Genomic DNA, 23,691 nt, shown 5'->3' with positions numbered 1-23,691 from the left:
AGGAATGAGCTGCCTACTCAATAAGTATAGCTAATAATTTTATAAATATATACATGCAACAATTTACGTACAAGCAGTCACATCAACTAACAGTCATTCGTCATATAGCAATATCAAATATTAGTAGTAATACATACCACAACTGTAAATCAATCCATGATATAATATTTGCGTTATCGTTTATTAGCTAAGGACCCTACTTACTCTAATTGGAGTACATCAGTCAATGGTTTTCCGGCCATCATATCTCATCGTCATAGCATATACAGCACAGGATACCCGTTGTATGTAATATCCCCACACTCTTTTACTCCAGCTGTATAGCAATATCAGCACAGGACATCACAATAAGTATGGTATCCGCACACCACCCCAGTGTGTAGCTAATAGCACAGGATATTCCCTGCTGCCCAGAATACCCCGATTCCCTACGCGCCATGGTACCTAGCTTAATTCATATATTTTTCATATCACATCATCAATCACATTATCATAAACCATTGACTGTGTTCCCAACTAGGTAAGCATCATCTTTTATTTCAAGTTACAACGATAATATCACTACTTCATCATTATATTCTCCATAATAATACTTACTCAATAATAACTTCTTAATTCGATTTTAAGCAACAACCAATTATACGATCACATAATCATACCACTCTCACGTCCATTTATTACAAGCACATATATTAAGGTATTCTAACAAATAATCCACAACTAATTATATAAACAATCAATATACGATATCCACATATATTTATATATAAAGCCAGGTTCACGACCACATCTAAGAAACCGATATCTGGTAGAATTCACATAAAGAAACTTTCTACTATTTCCTTGGATATAGATTTAGGAATAAATAATTATAAAAATAAATCATAATGAGAAATCGAGAAGAAATTTACAGGAGAAATTGTGATTATAGTGCAATTCGAATGCTAAAGTAAGAATAGAGAGTGATTTTCCAAATTTTGGAGGGTGTCCCCGTAAAGAGATTGAACATGTATATATGAGAGGGTGTTCCCCTCTCTTGGGACTTTACACACCTCCTTTATCCTCAGAAGAAAGGGTCAAAATTCGTGTTGATAAGGCTTGACTTGGTCTTATCTTCATTTGATTAGCCTACAACAACACGTCTTTGCCTAAGGAAGGACTCCTTTCGTGCGAGGACTCATATTTTGCGGGGAGTTCGTTTAGGTTTAAAAGTCCCGGGTTTTAGGAGCGCCTCCCTTCTCCTGGGCTGTCCTAGTTGCCGGGGGGAGTCCTCCTAGGGCTGATGTGGTCCAATATGGACGTTGACCTCGGGATTAATGAAATGTCACGTATGAGAGTGTGTGTGGGCCTTTTGGGTCGAATATCTGTCGAGCTTTAATCATGGTCCGAGTAGGAGATGCCTTCAGGCTCTTCCCTTTGTCAGTCTATTTTGTGGGGGATCCCTTTGCCAGTTTGAACTGAACATATATATAAAGATAATTTTATCTAAAAATTTAATTATGGGAGTAAGTGTAATATTTGTTAGTTTGGGGAATAATTATTATGAATAACTTAGAAAGACTATTTTTTTAATATTATGTATTAATTTATATATTTTATTTTTATTATAATATATTTTAAAGTGTAAAATATTATTTATTACATTGGCGAAAAAATGAGTACAACAAAGAGTCTTAAGAGGGTGACTTACAACAACCCATATCATACCGCCCCGCCACCGGCAATCGCCTCCGCTCTGACTTCTGAATCCCCATCGGGAAATTTCTTCTTTCAAGGAGAAGAGAATAATGGGTGCGGAAGCTGAGAAAAACGAACAAGATGCTGAAACCCGTATACCAAGCCCCACGACAGTTCCGAATCCCAACCCTAATTCAATCACACAAGCTCAATTTGTCGCCTGGAAGCGCCGGAAGGTCCTTTCTCTGTCTCTTTCTCTGTTTACGCGGATTTTCCTTTTCCGGTTTTTGTGGTATTAGGTTTTATCTCTGGTTTCTTTATAGAAACATGGTTTTTTCTTTTATGTACAGCCAGTTATTCTTTTTTGCTCTTGTTTTGGATATTGGTGCTTTGTTTCTGAGTGATGAAGCTAGAAAGAATTCAGCAAATTGGTGATTTATGCTGGGGCTTTGTGAATGAATGAGAGTTATCTCGGTCAAGAAAAAATATAAAAATTGATCTTATAGATGCTGGGCTAGTAATTTGGTAGTCTACATGTCAAGCCTCTTTAGATTTTGCATTGTGCATATAGGTTTGAGAAGTGTAGCTTCGATACTAGAAGAAGGGATTGAAATTCTTAGTGCATTACAGCTTTATTGTTCATGAATTCACATTTTTGACTGTTAAGTTGATTGAAACTGAATGAATTTGACTTTTTATACTTGCTAAAGATTCAAAATTAAAATTTTCAATGCTGTCAGAACTACTGTTGAACTAGGCTAACTAAACTTATTATTGTTCAACTAAAGAGTAAATCAATTCCAGTGCTGCTTAATCAGTAAAATATAAACACAACACACAATTCCCATGTTACATTCTAGTCAGAAGCCCATTGAACTGGATGCATTCCCTCTATTAATTACCATAGCCGCATAGAATAGCTTCCCAGCATAAATAATCATCTGATAGCTTTAAACATCTTTCATCTACTTTTGGTGCATGTTCTCTTTTTAATCTTCTTGGTTTCTTTGACGGGGTCAGGGTACAGAGTTCTATTAGCATGTTTCTAAATCACACAAGAGGACTTTGTATTATGCAATGGAAATGTACTAATCATTGGGTTTTCGAATGAGATTTGATTGCATAACCCTGGTGGCACAAAATGAGTTTTTTCATTATTCTAGTCGATTAAAGTCTGGTATTATTTCAGAGACTCGTGTTGTGGGCTTCATTCGTTACGATTGTCTTATTTGAGCTGATAATGTAGATCATATGATCTTTGAGAGAGGTCAATGTTTAACCAACATGCAGAAAATTTGTTTAGCAGTTTAATATTTATCATTTTTCTGAATATCAATGTAGTGTTCTTACTTTTCCCAATACCAATCTTAAGTTGTAAGGAGTTCTCCCTGGAAACCCCCATAGATAGTATAGCTCAGCTACCTGCATCATTCTGTTAATTGTACTGAATCCTTCTGTTGTATAAAATGGAGAGAAGATGAAGGTGTATAAAATGGAGAGAAGATGAAGGAACTCGAAGGATTTCATACCCCATGCTTTTTTCCTTTTCTTCTTCTCAGGAAAAATGACTTTTCGGAACAATACGGAATTATTCTTTTCATTGGGTGTTGTGGTAGTCATGTTCAGCTTATTGAGCGAAGCAGCATCTGCTTGTTTCCGGAACCTCTTTCCTTTGAGCTTGTTCTGTGATGTTGGTTCTGTAAGCTATAAAGCAGAAATAGTAGAATACGACTAAAGGAAGCAATGAGAAGGAAGTAATTCTAACAGTTTTTCAGAATCTTGAGAAGAACATTATTTTCCAAAACAAAAAAAGAGAAAAAAAAAACAGAAAGCGATAAAAATCATGCAATCTGCAAATGAGCGGAGCAGTGGAGGTGTTGGATAGTGACAATAACTTTCTAGGTCCAAATTGCACCAAAAAATGGAAAAGAAAAATGCTATTTTATCATTGACCATTTTTTAGACAACTCTCTTATTTCAGCATTACACAAACTCGACGCGGTTATTGGAGTAGGCTGGGATAAGAAATGTGCTTTTGTTGGAGGAAGCTGAGTTTGAAATTAAAGCACACGCAGTTGATCTAGGCCATTGGTATATTTATTTATTCTATCTCACTGGTCGAATGTGATAGTAAGGAATACTTATGTAATGCACTAAGATTCTATATTTGAATTTTTTATTACTTAGATATTTTCTGAAATATTTGTTTCCCTATCGGTCCTGGATTCATTCCCTGATTGAAGTTCTAAACATTTGGAACATTGCTATATTTACTCCTGTGATCCTAAGACTATGATCCTAGCAGTTCTACTTTATAGATTAATGAGAAAGAATTCTATTTTGATTTACTTTTCATTTTATATTATAAAAGCATGTTATCATTGTCAGCTTGAAATGTGTGGAGGACATGACTGGAAATCCATTAATCATAATCACACTGCAGGATGGCCACACCAAATTGTGATTGAGGGGAAAAAGTATTTGTGCATGTATTTCGGCATTATCAATAAATTTTGAAATCATAACTAAGCGGTAGCTGTGCGCCTATGAGAATATGGTAGGTTGTGGTATTTTAGGTTATTACTTTTGGTTATAGAAGTCGAGAACTGTTGTACTTACATCTCAAAAATATAAATCTTCCTGTTAGTCTGCTGCAAGCAACCCCATTAAAATTTAATCGGAACTGTTGGTATTTTCTAATGAAGAGATTCTGATCTTTTACTTGATGGAAAAACCAGTACTTAATTGAGAAAAAAAATATTACGTAGTAGAACCCTAGTATATATTCTTTTTCTTGTTTGATTCTGGAGATTTTAGGTTATGCATATTGTCTCTTACAGGATGCTGATGCCTCTGCCAGAAAAGCTGAAGCAGAAAGGAAACGTGCAGAGGATATAGCTGCAGGGCTGGTTCAAATGAATGGTCGTGAGCTTTTTCAGCATGAACCCTGGGTTTTCGATAACACACGTTACTAAGGTTAGCTTCAATAGTTTAGTGCATTTCAATTGTATTTTCTTTAGAGAAATTGTTAATGTCATTATTTTCATTAAGTGAAATAATAGGTGTTTATGCAGACAAGCCCATCACAGAACAGTGTCATATGACTAATGATCTTTCATTCTCGATTCATGACTTAATTTCTCCCAGTTCATACAGCAAGATTCGTCTGTCAATCAGATTCTATATAGTGGGATGTTATGATTGATTAATTAAATTACTTAATTTATTAGATTTAATCATTTTCTTAATGGATTTGTTTAATTTAATTGGATTGATTAATCAAATATTTAATTATATGGGTAGGTATTTAATTAGTTGCTATAATAGTGAGGAATTTATATAAAAATAGATAGGAATATTAGAAAATTACATTTGATAAATATTAGAAAGTTATACTTGAAAATATTATATTTATCAAAAAGAAATATGGGATTTTGAGATAATTTAATCCAAAATTGTTATTAAGAACGGTAGCTGTAAGAAGATGAGGGGTTTAATAAAATAAATTCTTATGAGTTAATTGACAAACTATATATGTCTTTAGGAAGCTTAGATTGTCTAGTTATTTAGAAGAAACGGAATGAAGATTTGAATGTCGATAGAAATGAATACTAAAAGATTGTTGAAAACTATACGAATAATATTTAATATTTTATTTAGAAATCACAATATTATCGATATATTGGTTATATGCATTGTGACTTATTATAGGATGCGGTGATAAAGCAGAGGAGTGAACAACTCTGTATATGCTCTTTAAATCGCTACAAGATCGAAATAAATAAATAATTAGTATTATCTATATACTTTCCTTGTGACATTACTTTTATGTAAGTTTATTATTCATGTTGGAGCTAATCTATTTTTTGACTCCCATAAAAGAAGCACAGAATTTGTTTTGGTACCGCAACTATGGGATCACGCAATTTTAGTCCAAAAAAGTCATGTATGTTGTGGTTTGGGACTAAAAAGGCATTGTTTGGGAATAAAAAGGTGTTGTGATTTTGGGACTAAAACGTCCCAAAATCATATTTTCTGGGATTAGAAAGGCGTGATTTTGAGTGTTGTGAAACTAAATGCGTCACCTGCCATAATTGTGGTACCAAAACAAATTCTACCTTTATTTTATGGAATTAAAACAATATTTTGCCCCTATTTAAATTGTATAAGCGGTTGATGATTTAATATGAATAATTATGTTGTGAAAGTGAAATGAGAAAATGAATGAAATATTTCATTTGTTGAACATGTGTTATTGGTGCTTAAATGAAAATATGTTGAAATGAGGTTTAACATAACTAGTTGTTTACTAGAATAGCTTGTGTGGCAAAATAAAATGAAAGAGCTATGATGTAATATGAAAAGAGTTATAATGTGAAATGAACAGAGCATTGTTGAGAAATGAGATTGATGAGTGTATGTGGCATGTCAAGGGAATCGAATTCATTTAAAGATTATTTGATGAACAGTGAGATTGAGTTGGTGGTAAAAAACACTATATCACCTTTTGGTAAGCAAATTAAGAAATGAAGGGTTTAATTAATTGTTATTTATGAGATGATTACATTGTGAAATAGAATGAAATGTGTTGGAATCAAATTGATTATATTTTATATATGTTGCTTAATTTTGTCTTGCTTGAAACTATATTTAATGTGCAAATATAGGTGTTTGGGTTATTTACTTATGGTGTTGCAGGCTCATTTCTCTGCTAACATTTTTTAGGTATGGATTTCGTTGTGTCTACTCACCAAGAGCTAGGTACAAATTTTGCATTCCAGTCAAGTCGGGCCACGGGCAATTTCCTCCTCATCATCAATAAGAAAAGAAGTCTCACATTGGATTAAAAGGGATAATGACATTTGAACTAATTATAACAATTTCATATTGTGTATTTTAATAGATATGTATAATCTTGTGGATGAGAAGATAAATATACTAGTTGTGATGATGAGATTATGTATATATAAATTCAGCAAAAACTGGATTATGTGCATAATAATATATATATATAAATGGGGTTTACTTTAAGTGTGACATTTAAGGAAGATACAGTCGTAGTGTCGTTAGAGGGTACTACATAAATGAAAAAATAATATATAGTTTCATATATATAAATATTAATAGGGATGTGATGTTATCAGTTATTTGTTTTCGTTTTTCTTTCCTTGTATTTTTCACATTGTATGATCCACTTAATTATTTTACCTTGGGCCCGAAAGTGCACCATTGCAGGAGACAGAAAGAGACAGAGAAAGAGAGATCTCAGACCTGTTGGTTCATTAATTATTCTACTGGACTTTTTGAGGGTACGGGATTTGGTAGAGTTTTATCCTATTCATCGACAAACGTAATTAAAAGAGTGATGGAGTTTTCTTCTAGATGCAGATTTAACCGGTATATATGTGCATGTCACAAAAGGCTATCAATGTGTTGCTTAATAAGATCAAATGTGATACGTCTGATGAAATGGGGACGCGAGGAATCAAAAATGAAATAAACTTATCTTATGGTACTTACTATACAATTTTGCTCCCAACTATTAGATATCCTTCAAAACCTTCATTAAACCACATCCATATTTGTTGCCGGAATAATTTAAAACCTTTCAAATTCTTTTGTTCTCTGAGATGACATCAGATTAAGGATCGGAGGATTATAACAAGGGTCAGTCTTGCGAGCCCAATAATGTTTACACTAAAAAAAATATAATATTTAATTATAATTAATTATCATGATTAAAAATAAATAATTATAATATACACTATTAATTACAGTTGCTCAATGTTTGGTGGTTGTGGTTTTTACGGGGCGTAGCTAAAAAGTAGTTGGTCCTGATAAATATTTTATCATAATAGATAAATTAAACTTTTGCATATGATTTTATTTCATCATAATTAATAACAAATATTATGACTTTTAGGCTCCGTTTACTTTGAGGATGAAGTTAAAATAAGTGATAGGCTGACCTTTACTAAATGAATAATAAAAAGTCATGTATTAAGAAGAGCTGACTAATTTTATATTGTGTTTACTTTTATGGTTCCTTGCCATTTTTGGTGGCAAAATGACATTTTAGTCCTTGTTTTTCAAATTTAAAGTGACAGCAAAAGGCTTGCCCCAAATTATAGAATTTGTCCTAACACTAATCTTCCACTATTGGAGGTCTTTTTGCTAGAGAGATCCAAACCCAAAGTTGCCGATTTCGTCTACACCTGTCAAAAGTTTATAATTTTGAAGCTTTCAATGTTGTTCTTCGATTTCAAAATTAGAATTTTTTGAATTTTTTTTACTTTAACGAATTTATTAGGCTTAAGAAATGAAGCTGCTCTTTTTTCTTTTCTTTTTTTTTCCAGCAAACCGATCTGCAAAAATAATAAAAAAAAAAGAACTTAAATATCAAATCGAGTTTCTTGCTTATGGGTCTCGAAAAATGAGTCGCCAAAGTTCAATGGAGCTTCTTTCTTACAGTTTTCAGCTAGGGTTCGAAAGGCAAGAACGTGAAATTTACAAACAGTAAATTTATCTCGTTCTGTTAGTTCATGTGCGTTATATAGATTATGGCGTATCCCTTGGCCTGTTGAGGAAGAAACCACCAGTTGAGCACTGTTGTACTGTACGATCTTATTTTATTAATAAAATTTATATTTACCTAAAAAAGGAAATTTACAAACGGCAGACGAAGCTTGAAGGAGGAAAAATGAAAGACTTCCAATTCCAAGAATGCAAAAATAGGTGGAAGAAACAAAATGTACTTGTTATTTTTTGACCAAAAATTAAGGATTATTTTGGGAAATGGAAAAGGGGCAGCCTTGTACTAATCTATTACCACCTCTCGATATTACTTATATAAGTGAAACAGTAAATAATATCAAGCTTTAGATTTGTACAAGCTCCCGTACAAGAAAGTAAACATCGTATTAATTTAATTTTATTGCACAAATTAATACGTCAAAGTAGACACAGCCTTAGTCTGTAGCCACGTAAAATATACTAAGTGGTGTAGCTAGTTTCAAGGGAAACTTATCTATATAAAATCAAAAATTATGGGAACAAGGTCTAGCTCAATTGGAGAAATTGAGGTCTATTAGTAGGTGTTGTTCTATTTTAATAATAGTTGTTGATTAAATATAGTTATCTGATATTGGTCATTAGTATATGATTGTTATAGTTGTTGATAGTTGTCGATTTATTCAAAAAAAAAAAAAAAACACCCAAAAATTACAAAAGTTGGCTTTTTGTTTTTTCTAAATAAATTACAATAGATGGGAAAGAAAAACAAGAAATTAACTATGCACCAATAAAGTAATATATCATCACACATATAATTTGATACAAATATGAATGGTTCCATCAAAATTTCCATAGAAATTTATCAGAAACCATATATATATATATATATATATATATTTATGTATAATAGTATAATTAAAAGACAAGAAAAGGAACGAACGACTAACATAACAACCATCGTACGTATATATATTGAGTTCGAGCACGAATGGTTTTCATTTACGATGCAAATAGATCTACATGATAGAGCAAGCATGTGGATTGTCGTCACTGAACATGAGAGAGTACTTCTCCTCGACAGGGTTGAGAGTGGCGACGCCTGGCTCGTCGGTGCCACGGACAAGATTGGGCGGCGCCTTCTTGTCGTAGACGCCGGAGGCGTAGGGGTGGGCGATGAGTTCGTAGGGCACATAAGGCCACGGCTCAGCTTTCTTCCCAGTTGCCTGAGCTGCCTTGAGCACTTTCTTAGCATCCACAAAACCGTACACTGTTGCCTTCTGAATTTTCCAGTCCACGTCCACTGATTTTGCTCCTGCATGCATGCATTCATGCAATAACCTTATAATAATCACTATTTCTACATATTAAAAAAATTATTTTCTTTTTTATTATATTATTATGATCATATCGAAATACTTATTTTTTGATTGATCACAATAATATTGATGGTTATCAAAATCTTAAATTTTAATGTAAATTATTAAGTTATTTAATATGGAATTTTACGGGTGAAGATCTATTACTCCCTATTTTCTAATATAATTAACAAACTCTATAATTGGTACGACCAGTTAAATGAATTAAAATGGTAATTACTTAACTAAATTGTCTTTTGCAAGTTTTAAAAAATAAAATGAAATGATCATATAAACTATGGTTTAAATTATAATTATATATATATACTACCTAAAACATATATGATTCATTAATTTAAGAATAAAAATTTTAAATAAAGAAAACCTCCTCCAAATTTTAGCAAAAACATTTAGTATCCTCAAACAATATATGATTTTTCGCTACAATTAATTATTAATTATATATAAAAATCGTGATGAATACTGATTAATCACTTAGGTACTTAGTTAATTAAGTTTCAAGATAATTAGTTGTATGGTATGTATGTATAATTAATGAAATATACCTTTGAGGCCAGAGAGGACATTCTTAATTCTCTGGCCACAGCCCTCACAGTCCATCCTAACCTTGAGAGACACAGTGTTGAGCTGCTTCTTCTTCTTCTTCTTTGTGCTGCTGATCAGATCAGCTATGTAATCAATTGTCCCTTCAACTCCCATCTTCTTCCCCTTCTTCTGTCCACGTCCTACCGATCGATGCAACGCTTCTGATCCCCAAAATATAAACTAAAACTATGATCAAATTTATAAACCCTCTTCTGATCTCTTTCAATAATAATACAACAGAGAGATGAGAGAGAGAGAGTAATGTAGGTAGGTTAAGGGAAGGAAGATTTTGTACGTGGTATTGTTTGGTTGATGATGAAAATGGAGATGTGGAGAACGCCCTATATCGAAGATGTATATATATATAGGATGAAGCAATTTACCCTCATATTGAAAATGAGCACATTACCTCCATTAAAAAAAATATAGCAATTTATCCTCTTATATTTTTTAAAATGAAACAATTTACCTCCTTATACAGGGAGGTAAATTGCTTCATTTTAAAAATCATAAGAGGATAAATTGTTGTATTTTTAAAAATACAAGAAGGTAAATTGCTATTTGTTTCTTCATTAGGGGGTAATTTGCGATATCACAAGGAAGTTGCTTGCGTTTTTTCCTATATATATATACATAGGTAGCATTTAAGTTTGGTTATTTTTTCTAAGTAATAATTTATTGGTATTGTTAGTATGGATTTTTTGTTGTTAGGGATATTCATACTTTGGCCATACGAAAGGTACGTAAAAGTTTATTCCCAGTAAAGTTTTAGGGTTTTGTCCCGGGAGAAAAAGGGACCTTATTCTAAAACTTTTTACCAAAAATTAGAGACAAAAAGAATTAAATATTAGGTAATAATTTTAATATTATCATGTCGACTATATGTATTTAGTGATTCACAAGAACTTTTATTTTGTTATAATAATGAATTTCATAATTTTGATCGTAATGATAATTATTTTATGGAATTTGTTATTTACAAGAATTGACGATAAAAATTGTGTATAAAGTTATTAGTAAAAATAATAAGTGATAAATGTAAAACGTCAGTACAATAATTTGTTATTCTCACTAATACCAATTTGTGTTGTCTCTACTGATGTGTTATTAATTAATTATATATTTATAGTGACAGTTTCATGTACGATTTATATTACTAAACTGATATGTCAAGAAAAAATTAAAATTATTGTACATTTTAATTGTTATTTGATTTCATACTTAAATTCATAAATACAGCTGGCCATGTGTACATATAAATCATACAATCACTACAAGAAATATAACATTAATTATGGTTAATAACAAATTGTCGTAGTAAATAGTCATTAATCGTAGCTATGCAACGATTACTGGTCATGATTTTTGTAAGGGTGGTTAGAACATTTGTCATGACTAAAAGCCATGTTAAATATTTTTACCATGACTCTTAGCTGTGGAAAAACTAGTTTTTTGTACCGATTCTATTTAATTGTGGTCATTGTAGCAGATTTTAATTGTTTTCCTAATGAATAGATTTATTTACAAATGAATACTTTATACACATAGCATAATATATATATATATATATATATATATAAATTTAAAAGAAAATAAAATAGAACCCGAAAAGCAAAAATAATTCAGTTTTGAATATTGGAATAATTTTATGGGTACTTTTGCAAGTTTTGTATTTTTGTGCTTTGTTCCCTCTTGCAGTTTGTACTATTTTGATCATTTGCATCAAAAGATAGCTAGTGCAAACAAATCAAAGGGATATATATATATATATATATATATGTATATTGATCAAGTACAAGAAATGTGTAATAAATGCAGTTCAATTTGGATTTTTTATTTTATCTTGTTGTATTTTATAAAAAAAAAATATAAGCATTTTAATTTCCAAGTAAATTATTGCTGAGAAAATATTCCAAAAGAAGTGCAAATTGAGACGCTCAAAGAATAATTTCCTTCAAACATCGCCAAGAATTATAAATTTAAATAATGTGGAAAATGAGTGCTTTATACATATCGATCGTCAATATTGATATTATATTATTATTATTATTATTATTATTATTATTATTATTATTATTATTGTAGTCGTCGTCAAATCAATTAAAACCATTTAAATAAATTTTTTGATGTAATAAGAGGCTAATTTTTATGTTAAGTTTTAGAGTATTTGAATATATACTAATTTAAAATTTTAATACTCCATGTGACAAATTTGTTAATAGAGCTTTTATATATATATATATGTATATATGTAACTTTTAATTTGAAAGGTATTACGGAGAGACGTAGACTTCCAACAAGAAGTTAACCCCTCATTCATCGATCGCCACAAAATTCTTTCATCTCGATTGTTGTTCATGCTGTTTCTATAAATTTTCCCTTTTTAGTAATTTTTGTTTATTTTTAATATTTTCTACAAATAATCATTAATATTTCTCGACATACTATTTGATTCAGTCGCAAATCATTGAGCTACCTCATGCTTCTTCGGATAATATTGGGACCTGAGAAAAGAGAATAGAATATCATTTGTTGGAAGGTTTTTAACTTACACCTAGTACAAAAAAATTACTTTATTGGAACAATTTTTTTTAAAAAAATTTGTAATGCCTTTTCTTTTTGTAATGGCTAGGCCTACCGCGACTAAACAAGGCGTTACAAAGTATTTGTAATGGCTTGCACAAACACCGTTACAAATAATAATGGTTTTTGTGACGGTCTGTAGTAACTGTTACAAAACTAGTAACATGAAAAAAAAAAAAAAAGTTGGAACAACTTTTGTAACTGCTAGGGTATATTTGATATAAATGTTATTGTAACGGCCTTTGTAACACATTTAGGTATGATTTCATCAGATATTTACAATGATTTTTGTAATACTCTTTGTAATTATTTTGTATTGCATTTGTATCTGTTTTTGGCACTGCATTTGTAACTTTTTTTTTTCACTTATTTTGTAACGATTTTTGGAACGACCAGGATTTTAATTTGTAACTGTTTTTGGCATATTCTTTGTAACGGCCTGAATTATATATTTTATTGGTATTACAAAAGCCATTGCAAATGCATTTACAAAATTTATTATTTTTTAATATCTTATAATATTTATTTTACTTTATTTTATTAAAATTTGTTTTATATATTTAAAAATTTATTTTATCTAATATATTTTAAATTTTATTTTTGCAAACCGAAGTAAATAAATTTATATAAAACACACATAATATAACAAAATAATAATAATTCAATTACGAAAATTAAATTATTATTACAAAATTGTATCTCTACAAAATACTGAAAAAAATTCTAATCTAAATTATTATCCCCAGCGGCCATGTGTTCGTCGCCGTTACCGTCGGGTGTTGGAGAATCAGCTGGAGGCTCGGGCGCTAGATAATCGGGCCAGTTGAGATCAACACTACTGATGTAGCGCTCGAGTGCCAACACCCGATCATCTATGTCGGGGTGCTGCGGCTATGGTGGCGAGGGCAAGAGAGCAGTCGACTAGGTCACCTGGGATGGTCCAGCAATCGAGTGGTGGGCCTCAGAGTCGAGACCGAATACTTGGCCTCTCTTCAATCCACCCGCTGCTGACATCTAGAACTACTGCTCGTCCGAGGTCACGGAGCCTTGAAAGGACAATGGAGGGTCTTCATTGTTGTTCTGTTGTCTTTGGTGCTCCTCTATCATCCTCAAGAACATCTCCAGCGAATATATTAAATAATTATATTAAAAACTAATATAAACTTACCGTGACTTCCTCCACCCTCGGGCTGCTCCGCTGGTCATCCTCCTTCTTTTTGTAGACCTTCTCGAACACCTCGATTTGAGTGACGGTGCATCCGAGTTGTGCTTCCTATTCAAAAATCAATTTAAAAAATAATTAAAAGTAAAAAAATTAAATAAAATTAATAATATGATTTGAAATACTTACCATCTTCCACTTGTACGCCCCAACGGATGACGACCCCCCGCTATAGGACCTGAAAATCGCAGTCACCTATAAATTGTAATGGTTTGGGGCACATATCAATTTTGTAGCGGGTGTTGTAACGGTTTTGGTCGTTACAAATTTTTTTTTTTTTTATTATCCTTTTAATGACGTCAGCACATGCAATCCATTACAAATCCGTTACAAAGGCCGTGTGTATTATGGCCGTTACAAAAAAAATCATTACAAATCCCGCCTTTTTTTACAGTGTACCCTCCGATTTTTAAGTTAGTATTTGGGTCACTGGTCATTAAGCTACCTCACGCTTCTTCGGAATAGTAGTGGGACCTAAGAAAAGAGCATACCATTAGACTTGTTGGGTGGTTCTCAGCTTAGATCCTCTAATTCTTAAGTTAGTATTGGGATCGAAATAATAGAAAACAATCTCAAAGTATTGAGTGTAATAAATGTTTTTTCATAAATGAAGTATATATGGTGTACTTATAGGGTTTGAAAGAGCCCAGTTGCCTGTATCACGTGTCGTGATCTCGCTTTATGTATTCTCAGGTGAATCAGCGGCTCTCAGTAACTAATCATCAGAGTCAAGTATTAAAAACAATAATAATTTTTACTTTGTTTTTTTCTAAAAAAAAAAAGAAAAAAAATTGTTAGTGACATAATTGTGTAAATAAAATCTTTTTTTATAATAAATTGACAATTTTTTTCTTTTATTTTTTTAAAATAAAGTGATAAACTATTATTCTTTTTTAATAAATTGATTATAATTATTGATATTAAATATTTATATTTAATAATTAACGGCAACGATAATATATAATTAAATATTAATTTTTAATATTAAATAATTATATTTAATTAATACCTATTATTAAAATAAAATAATATTTACTATTATAATAAAAACAAAATTACACACTTCAGTGTAGAATTACGAATACCGCAATACCTTACTCTCGAAGTTTCGGGTACGGATGGAACATAAAAATTGGTTTTACTTCACTATCAATAAAGCATACCATCGATCTCGTTGGTAGATTCGGATAACATCTGCAAGCTGCCACGTTGCAGCCCGATCTCTGCACCACGTGGAAATCAAATCGAGGAGACGGCTGGAAAGCGACCACGACGAAAGAAAGGATTCACACAAGTTGGAGTTTGGCAGAAGTACGTTTAGTGGCAGTTTTGTCCTTTTGCTAATTGGGCGGTGGGATTCTGCAAAGAAAGAGGGAAGCTAAAAGAGAACACGTATGGCCACAAAATGTTTTTTCTTCATATATATATATATATATATATATTATCTATACTAATATATTAAGAAAATAATTTTTTTCCACAAATAATAGTTATGATACCGAAACATCAATTTATTACTATATCAATAATACCCCTAAATTTATTTTATTTTTCTTTTGTTGCTTGCTTTCTTTCTTTTATTTTTATTTTTAAATGTGATATGTTAGTTTATATATATCTTTTCTTATTCATAATATATATTGTAAAAAAATATTATTTATTATATGCTCGCAGGGATAGCGTGCTACAATGGCTAGTTATTATAAAAGAGAAGACATTTTTCTCTCAAAATGGTGTTATGACTCCACGACATCAATTTTATTGTATGTCGATAATACCCCTCTTCGGCCACCCGCTGCTGACATCCAGACTTGCTGCTCGTCCGGGCCACGCCTTGAGAGGACAATGGAGGCTCTTCATTGATGTTCTGTCGTTGCTAGTGCTCCTCCATCATCCACAAGAACATCTCCTGCAAATATGCTAAATAATTGATTAAAAAAATAATATAAAATTAAAACAATAGATTATGTAAATTTTTTTAATTACTTACCGCGACCTCCTCCGCCTTCGGACCACTCCACTGGTTGTCCTCCTTCTTTTTGTAGCATTCTTGAACACCTCCATCTGAATGACGCGACATCTAAGTTATGTCTCTTGTTCAAAAATCAATTTAAAAAATAATTAGAAATAAAAAATTAAATAAAATTAATAATATGATTTGAAATACTTACCATCTTCCGTTTGTGTGCCCCAATGGATGACGACCCTCCGATAGACAGTCGCAGCTTCCAGGTTTACTGGTTGATTGACTTTATTTTTGGCCGATTGTGCCTGAAATTCTGGGCTCGACCAGAACTCCAAGAGCTGGCCCCAAATCTCCCCGGCCAGCCCTAGATCTCCTTGAGCCAACTGGTTCTAGGCGTCAGCAAACCGCTTCCATAGGAACTTCCTCGCCTGCGAGTTGACGAGTTTGAACATGCTCTTGTCGTCGCATTCCGCCAATACGACATCTGAAAAATTGACAAATAAAAAAGATATAATTATTTGATAAAAACAATATAAATTTCAATTAAAATAAATATTATGATACTTACCTTCAACTTCTGGAACCAGAATAGCTGGTGCTCCTATGGGATCTGCGATTTGTTGGCCTAGGGATACGAATAATGCCTTTGACCGCATTATTGATGGCCGTGTGAAAATTATGGTCGGACCTGAAAATAATAATTAAATATTAAAATCAATTCGAAATAAAAATATATTAAATCAATTAACTAAATTATTATGTGTACCTCGCATCCCGGAGACTGATGTAACACCTCTGGGCCTGTGCGGGAAGTAGCAGCACTGGTGGTGGTGGTGCATCCCACGGCCGGGCTGGGGCCTGTGAACTACTAGCCCCCGCTGCATCTGATCCCATTGCACTGGGGTCAGCTGGAATCGGCAAGGGTTGGGACACAGCCTCCGATGATGGGACCAATCAACACTGTACATTTGGGCCCTATAAATATCCAGACACAAATTATTTGAGGTAACTTGTATTTATTGCTTTTGATCGTACACCTTTAGATCGCATATTTCTATCTCAACCCAAACTAATTTGAACATCGGAGGGTCTTAGTTGGGGATGAACCCGACTAGCCTAATGTATGTATTTCAATCCTCAAAACCCATTAACGATTTGTGAAAATTACGTGGCTGATTTGGATTACCCAAAGGAGGTCGTATACTTAGAGCCGGATCAAAATCATATTTTAACAAAAAAGAAAGAAAGAAAATCAATTTAATATTATCGACACAATGAAAGAATGGGTGTGGTGGTGTTAAGATGATGTGGAATCTCTTTTTTGAAGGGAAAAAAAGTAATTAAAATTTATTTTTAGAATTATCTAATTAAGAATATATAATTGTTATATTTAAAAATTAGTACAAGAGTATCGCTAACCATTGTTTATTAGTATAGATAGCTATGTTTTTTCATATTAGTGTAAATGTTTGATAAAATAAAATATAGAGCATATTAAATATAATAATTTTTTAATTAATACTAGCATGCTCTGCAAACTCATTGTCTGTTAATTCTAAAAAGATATAAAATTATGAATATTTATTACAATCTTCTATGACTTAAGTCCTTTTTTTCTTTTTCGTTTTTCAACTATATGATGCGTTTATTGAATTTATGATAAGTGAAATAAAACATAAATTTGGTATTATTAAAATAAAAAATAAATAAGAGATGAAAAACATTAAACAAATAAGGGCTCGTTTACTTTGAAAAATGAAATTAAATTAGGATAGATTAATGATGGATAAAATACGGGACGAGATTAAGTTATCATACTATATACTTTATTTACTTGTATTAATAAAATTTTAGATAAAACTAAATTTAAGAAACAAGTTAAAGAAAGAAATCAAGTAATTTTGTAGATATATAAAAAATTAGGGCAATTTTAAATAAAATATTTTCATATCTAAAAATGAATGTATAAAATTTATACAATCCGAGGTCAGGTGGGCTTGGTGAGATAATAAATCCAATCGAATTTGATGAGATCTAAATTATGTTTTTATCACGAATCAAGTGATATGACTTGAGCCGTACTAAATGTAAGTGAACAAGGAGGCTGAATATGTCAAGATATCCCGTCCAATCCTCATAAATAAATTTGGTATTAATTTTTCAAAATTGGATTAATTTTATGAATGTATTTAAAAAGATACAACAGTAATTTCTTAATACCCTCATCAATTATGTCTGGTATCAAAGTACAGATGACCAAATTGAAAAAACCTATTCAAGTTTTAAAAATTTAAATTGTATGTTTGTGTTTTTATTTTCTGTGAAAAATATGTGTTTTTAAGTTTTTTTTTGTAAGATGATAATATATTTGAATTAATTAATAAGATTATATTTCTTAGATGCTCTCTTCTTAAAGTTTTAGCAAACACTTTTACGAGATTTTATAAGCTCTCATTTTCAATTTTCAGCGAAAAATATGTACTTGCGATTTTCGTTTAAAATGTTAACAAATTTGAATTGAGTTTATATTGAACTACAGTGTCAAAATTCCGTCCCATGACCAACAAACCGGAACAGAAAGACTAGCAAATAAATTAACAACTCCCAGAATTTCAAAGGAAAAGAAGTACTTAAACTAAAATGATCCCACACAGTCACATATGAAATATCACATAGATACCTAATTTCCATTTCAGAAAATGAAGCCCAGACATCCAATACTGATGAGTAAAAAACATGCAGGAATTGTACTCCAATGCTTTGAATATTAGGAATAGGATTCCCATTTTCTTTTCATGGAACAAAGAAGCAAAAGCCAACCACAACTCAAAAGCCCCAAAACTTTGCATCAAATCATTCAATCTTTTTCCACTTCAATCCCACCAAGATTCCACACTTTACCACCTCAGTGATCCTACATTTTTCATTTTTAATTGTTTTTTATGGTAACATAAATTGGCAGGTAGCAACAAGATGAGACGGAACACGATAACATTTTCAAGATTAGATACAACGATGATTTAACATTGCGGAAATGGATACGGATATACAGATAGATGTACCGGTTTTCAGACCACAAGTTAGATACGAGTCATACATGCAGTACAAACTAATAACAACAGACTTATGATATAATACCGATAGGGGGGCAGACGATGGTAAGCTGCTGAGGGTTTTGGAGGAGCTTTACCGGCAACAGCAGGTGGAACAGCATGGCCATGAGGGTTCTGCTGTTGCTCGTTTGTTGGCAGAGGATTGGGTGATGCGTCGCTTGGAGGTGGTTTTGAGTGGATTTCGTCGTCACTAGCAATATCTTGACCTGGAGAAAGTAAAAATAGTTAAGACAGGACGGGCTGTGGTAATATCTTTCCAGAAGTAGTAACGATAACGACCAGGAACAATTCATCTGGACGAGTCGGCTTCATTTATATGGACACTGGATATGTGTTGAAGTGGACATGATAGTGTATAAACTGTATTGCCCTCGAGTCACGCCTCATTTAGACTACTCTGAGGTCTCCTTTTGACACATAAGATATTTCAGTGTGTGAATTCCCCATTTCTTCCTAGAATTCAAGATTTTTAAGTAATAAATCTGTACGAGTTCCTTCATAATTTAATGCGATATTCTCCATCTAATTCCTACTTTCTGTCTCAGGCTTTGATCTATTAGTTTCGCGGAAATATTGTTAAATGCCTAGGATAGAAGAAAAAAGCAAAACTAATATATCCAAGTTCCACTTACAATTGGAGTTAGACCAGCCGAGCTTCAATTTCTCCCAATCAAAAACCATGCGGTAACCCATTAAGAAGTTTTCTGCAAGGAAAATTAAGCACAAATGACCAAAAGGGAAAAGATTTTCTGATTTCCAGTTGCAAGAAAAGATTTGCAACTGCGCTATATATAGTGTCCGAGAGAGCATGAGGCATAAGTAAGAGGCAAGCACATGATATATAGGATTGCACAGAAAAAGAGTACTCACGTCCGATGAGGCCAATATCTCCATCTATACGTTGTATGCCCAAACAATATAAACCACCCTACATAAACATTTTCCTGTTATTGGAAGAGAAATATTGAATATTTGAATATAACAACTATTGTTGCTTGATTTGGAATTTAAATGACATAATGAATGAGAAACTCTTATACTTTCTTTATCAAAACCGTGAAAAGAATACAGCTCAACTGACCGTATTCTTTGCTTCTTGACCACAACAGATAAATGTAAAATAACAACAGAAATGCAAGTAAATCAACAGCAACAAAAGTAAAAACAGAGCAGAGAATCAGTAATTGACTTTTCATTTCTAATCAGTGAAATTTCGGGAAGCATCAGTTCTTTCTCATGGTCTGGCAAGACAGTCAAGTAAAAGATGAGGACGGTAAAACTATAAAATCGTAGAATAACGATAGAGCACAAAAGTCAAGTTTAGAACAAAATGAGTCAAACTGTCAGGAATTTGTTGACAAGTTCAAGCAAAAACTGGAACCTGGAAACTGATGGAAATGACAAGATAAATATGTAAAAACAAATAGTCAGGTATTTCATATTAACCACTTTTTAATAACTTTAAGAGAATGAACCACATTTGACATGCATAATGATCCCATCTAAGCGAAAGTTTGGATGGTGCAACTTCAAACGGTTAAGTTAGCCTGTGTTAGTATTTCATGATTATACAGCATGATATTAACATGATATGTTGAAGGACATGGATATGCACCTGATCATCAGCAATATGGAACATGGGATTTTCAATTAGAAGGCTTTGGTTCATGGAGAACACAAGTTTCATGCTGGGGATGTTCGGTACTTTAAGCGCACTGCACCAGAAAGCGGTGATAATCAGCTCTAGAGAAAAGTGCTAGCTAATAAAGCAATTGCAAAAACATAGAAAGATATCCAATTGAGCAAATGCTAGAAAATGCAGCTTTACCGAGCCTTGTAACAGTTCTCGAATCCCTGTATGGTGATCCTTGTAGCATTAGCTTGCCTGTGAAACTGAACATAGAGAAGATACTTAAGACATTTTAAAAAAATCACAAGGACCAGAACTAAAAAGTTGAATGAAATAATGAGTTGCAAAATCTTAGAGTCAATCTGTAGAACCTCCGAAGCAACTTGCTCATAGCTCTCACTGGGAAGATATGTGAACGATGACCCAGTATCAACTTGTGCTTTGTTTCCCGTTTTGTTTAGACAGGAGCTCCCAACACAATAAGTTTCCACTTCAACAATGTAAGCAAGACTGTATGATGAAACCAATATAGTTACAGAAGAGATATATTGGCATATAAATATAGTCGAAGTAACAAGTTAATAAGATGAACATATTAGCTTTCTAATGTTCGAAATAAAATAGGTGAGAAAGATGATAACAAACCTATTTCCTTCTAATGGTAAAAGAGAAGTAGATTTTTGAGATGAAGGCCCTTGGTCCCCAAAGTAGAGTCTACCGGAATAGCTCTTGTCATAGCAAAATGAGAATGAATGAGGAATAAGTCCTGACTTTGCAAGCAAACTTGGAACAGAAATGTCCCCTGGTCCTAATCCCATAACACCATCAGGAGCAACTCCATCCAAATATTGACCAGTTTGTTTGCTGCCACAGCTGCAATCAACAGGAAAAAATGGAACAAAATCTTAAGAATGGTGCTTGGAGAAGTTGGTATGAATTAGCCAAGCATACCCTATGATTATGGAAGCCTGTACGAAGCTTTGCTGTTTATTTCCTCCAACTGAAGCCAAATGCAACAGATCCTCAAAAAGAAATCCTGAGCTTGATGTATCATCAGACAGATAATTTACGGTATAAGGGCAATGCGCCTTTGGGGTATCACAATTAGGTCCCAATTCACACAATTCATGGCTGCAAGGTATGCGCTTGCTACTGCTTGAATGGGATGGGCTATACTCCCCTAGTTCTTTTTCCTGCAGAATAGATGCCCCAAACACAAGGGAGCACCTGCCAATCAATCACTCAAGTATTAACTGCTAAACCGGCTATCAGTTACTAGTCATAGTTCGTAGCTCAGGGAACTAACGTCTAACCCCCATATGAGGTATTCAACAACATTCAACAATAAAGCTTGAAAAAGAAATAAGAAATTGAGAAGATACTGTAGCCTAAGAGATTGGCATCAACTTTTCTCAAACAGAAACAGTCTTATTCATTACTATTTCCATAAAGTAATGACTGTTTTAATTATTTATCCGTGATATATCATGCCTCATGGCCTTCATTTACTAGCAAGGAAAGAAGCAAATAGCAGTAGGCTGCAGGTTAAACTCAGAATAAGGAACTGCAGTAACTCAATTCTTATTGTTTTAGTGGCAGTTCATCATTGCTAAATAATGATGAACTGCCACTAAATAATTTTGTTCCTTGATGCTCCTGAAGTCCCATTTAGAGTATTCCTCTCACAACTTCAATCAAGCGTAAACGTATGTATGCTTGTTTAGTTCACCAGACACAGAAACTGAGGTGTTAGCATAGAAGATTAGTGATAATAAACACATCATAAGATTTGATTTGGGGAACTGACAGCATACCAACATGTTGTAGTAACTTAAGGACAGTGGAGCACACTCTATACAATCACAAGGAACCCAAAACATATCACTTCCAGTATCCAAGGCTACAAGGAACGAATTGTTTGGCATCCCAATATCAATCCACGTATAATGCAACCTGAAAGCAAATATCATCGAAATCATCAGCACATCGCATTTGAATGGGAGTTAAAAGAGAGATATACAGAACAAAATAACACGTTAAAGGTTAGCTAACTTTAAAAAGGACTATTTCATAAATGTGTCGAAAGCTTAGCTAACTTTTATCAATAGAAAAGGCATCTATAGCAATTGCAATGCCATATAGTTTCAAACCAGACTTATAAGATTGTATGATTAACTTGATAGTTCCCTGTATTGCTTAGGGAATAAGCATTTCTTAGATAATTCAATTATCAAGTGCTGACCTAGCCAATAAACTAAAACACAGATAAATAACCCAGTGAACAACGTTCAGGAATAGGCAAGGAAACAAATTTATGATCCTTGCAGGACCAAAAACGGTTAGTTCTCCTGAACAAACCATGTGGGATAGGTCCAAACTATCAGAAATGCCACATCAACCATTAATAATAGTAAAGGGGACCACATTACGAAGATCTTTGTCGTTTCTACTACTTCAGGTTTTAGCATGCTGAAGTAGGCAATGGGCTTCACGTCACTCCCGCCAGTGCATTAATAAAAGATCAAACCGGCTAACAAATCCAAATCACTGATTGCAGGCAAAAGGTCAACTTACTTTTTTGGATTTACAAATCTTTTTATATGGCGACAACGGATCTCTTTTTACATAAAACCTTCCTGTACCTATTCCAGAGAAACACCTACCAAATCAACGAGGATGTAATAGGTGGGTGCGAAAAACCTGGACAGTTGAAAAGAAGCAGAACCAGAAACCGGAGTACAATTTGGTTTGATCAATTCTTTTCCACCTATCCTTGTATACTCACAGTTAAGATTGCATCATATATGAAGATGATGAGCCTTTCGATATAAAGGAATTAAGCATGTCACCTCGGACATAATACGAATGAAAAAAATCAAAGGCAAAATATCCTTCATATTCATAGATTGTTTTATTTCTCTCTCTTTTTCCTTCAATTCTGTGAGGCATGCATTACTTTCTGTGAATAGGCAACCAAACAAATGAGAACGTGCTTCATTTTTTTCAACCCTATGAACATTGGAATC

The 23,691-nt window shown here is 32.8% G+C and overlaps 3 protein-coding genes and 1 long non-coding RNA gene across 5 annotated transcripts in view; 1 reads left to right on the top strand and 3 right to left on the bottom strand.

Moving 5' to 3' along the window:
• LOC105176873 (zinc finger CCCH domain-containing protein 15) lies at positions 1,660-6,708 on the top strand. Its single transcript, XM_011099813.2, has 3 exons — positions 1,660-1,913; positions 4,518-4,653; positions 6,403-6,708. The coding sequence occupies exons 1-2, from the start codon at positions 1,788-1,790 to the stop codon at positions 4,650-4,652; spliced, it is 261 nt and encodes an 86-aa protein (XP_011098115.1). The 5' UTR covers positions 1,660-1,787; the 3' UTR covers position 4,653; positions 6,403-6,708.
• LOC105176866 (heavy metal-associated isoprenylated plant protein 24-like) lies at positions 9,134-10,480 on the bottom strand. The gene is made up of 2 exons (XM_011099804.2): positions 10,112-10,480; positions 9,134-9,502 (listed from the first exon to the last, which is right to left on the bottom strand). The coding sequence occupies exons 1-2, from the start codon at positions 10,263-10,265 to the stop codon at positions 9,207-9,209; spliced, it is 450 nt and encodes a 149-aa protein (XP_011098106.1). The 5' UTR covers positions 10,266-10,480; the 3' UTR covers positions 9,134-9,206.
• LOC105176858 lies at positions 15,632-16,957 on the bottom strand. Its single transcript, XR_849007.1, has 5 exons — positions 16,689-16,957; positions 16,491-16,610; positions 16,128-16,406; positions 15,947-16,020; positions 15,632-15,865 (listed from the first exon to the last, which is right to left on the bottom strand). It is a non-coding gene; the product is annotated as an uncharacterized LOC105176858 (long non-coding RNA).
• Positions 18,904-23,691, bottom strand: part of LOC105176850 (aspartic proteinase-like protein 1) — a 5,875-nt gene continuing 1,087 nt past the window's right edge. Inside the window, exons 2-10 of one of the 2 annotated variants that reach the window (XM_011099787.2) lie at positions 22,480-22,618; positions 21,617-21,858; positions 21,311-21,538; positions 21,037-21,175; positions 20,864-20,928; positions 20,651-20,750; positions 19,906-19,963; positions 19,668-19,739; positions 18,904-19,241 (exon numbers count right to left, since the gene is read on the bottom strand). In XM_011099787.2, coding sequence (XP_011098089.1) covers positions 19,003-19,241; positions 19,668-19,739; positions 19,906-19,963; positions 20,651-20,750; positions 20,864-20,928; positions 21,037-21,175; positions 21,311-21,538; positions 21,617-21,858; positions 22,480-22,618 — 1,282 coding nt within the window. In that variant the 3' untranslated portion in view covers positions 18,904-19,002. Of the gene's footprint in view, positions 19,242-19,667; positions 19,740-19,905; positions 19,980-20,650; positions 20,751-20,863; positions 20,929-21,036; positions 21,176-21,310; positions 21,539-21,616; positions 21,859-22,479; positions 22,619-23,691 lie in introns of both variants that reach the window. The other variant, XM_020698154.1, reaches the window with a different exon arrangement.

Source organism: Sesamum indicum, linkage group LG2 (assembly GCF_000512975.1).
Source record: "Sesamum indicum cultivar Zhongzhi No. 13 linkage group LG2, S_indicum_v1.0, whole genome shotgun sequence".
NCBI lineage: Eukaryota > Viridiplantae > Streptophyta > Magnoliopsida > Lamiales > Pedaliaceae > Sesamum > Sesamum indicum.
Note: the sequence above shows the minus strand (reverse complement) of the source record. Positions and strands in the feature narration are given on the sequence as shown.

Excerpts from the sequence above, each read along its gene's own strand:
- LOC105176873 (XM_011099813.2), top strand. The coding sequence starts at position 1,788 with ATGGGTGCGGAAGCTGAGAAAAACGAACAAGATGCTGAAACCCGTATA. Across the intron at positions 1,914-4,517 it reads TCGCCTGGAAGCGCCGGAAG|GATGCTGATGCCTCTGCCAG; the intron begins GTCCTTTCTCTG and ends TGTCTCTTACAG.
- LOC105176866 (XM_011099804.2), bottom strand. The coding sequence starts at position 10,265 with ATGGGAGTTGAAGGGACAATTGATTACATAGCTGATCTGATCAGCAGC. Across the intron at positions 9,503-10,111 it reads TGTCCTCTCTGGCCTCAAAG|GAGCAAAATCAGTGGACGTG; the intron begins GTATATTTCATT and ends GCATGCATGCAG.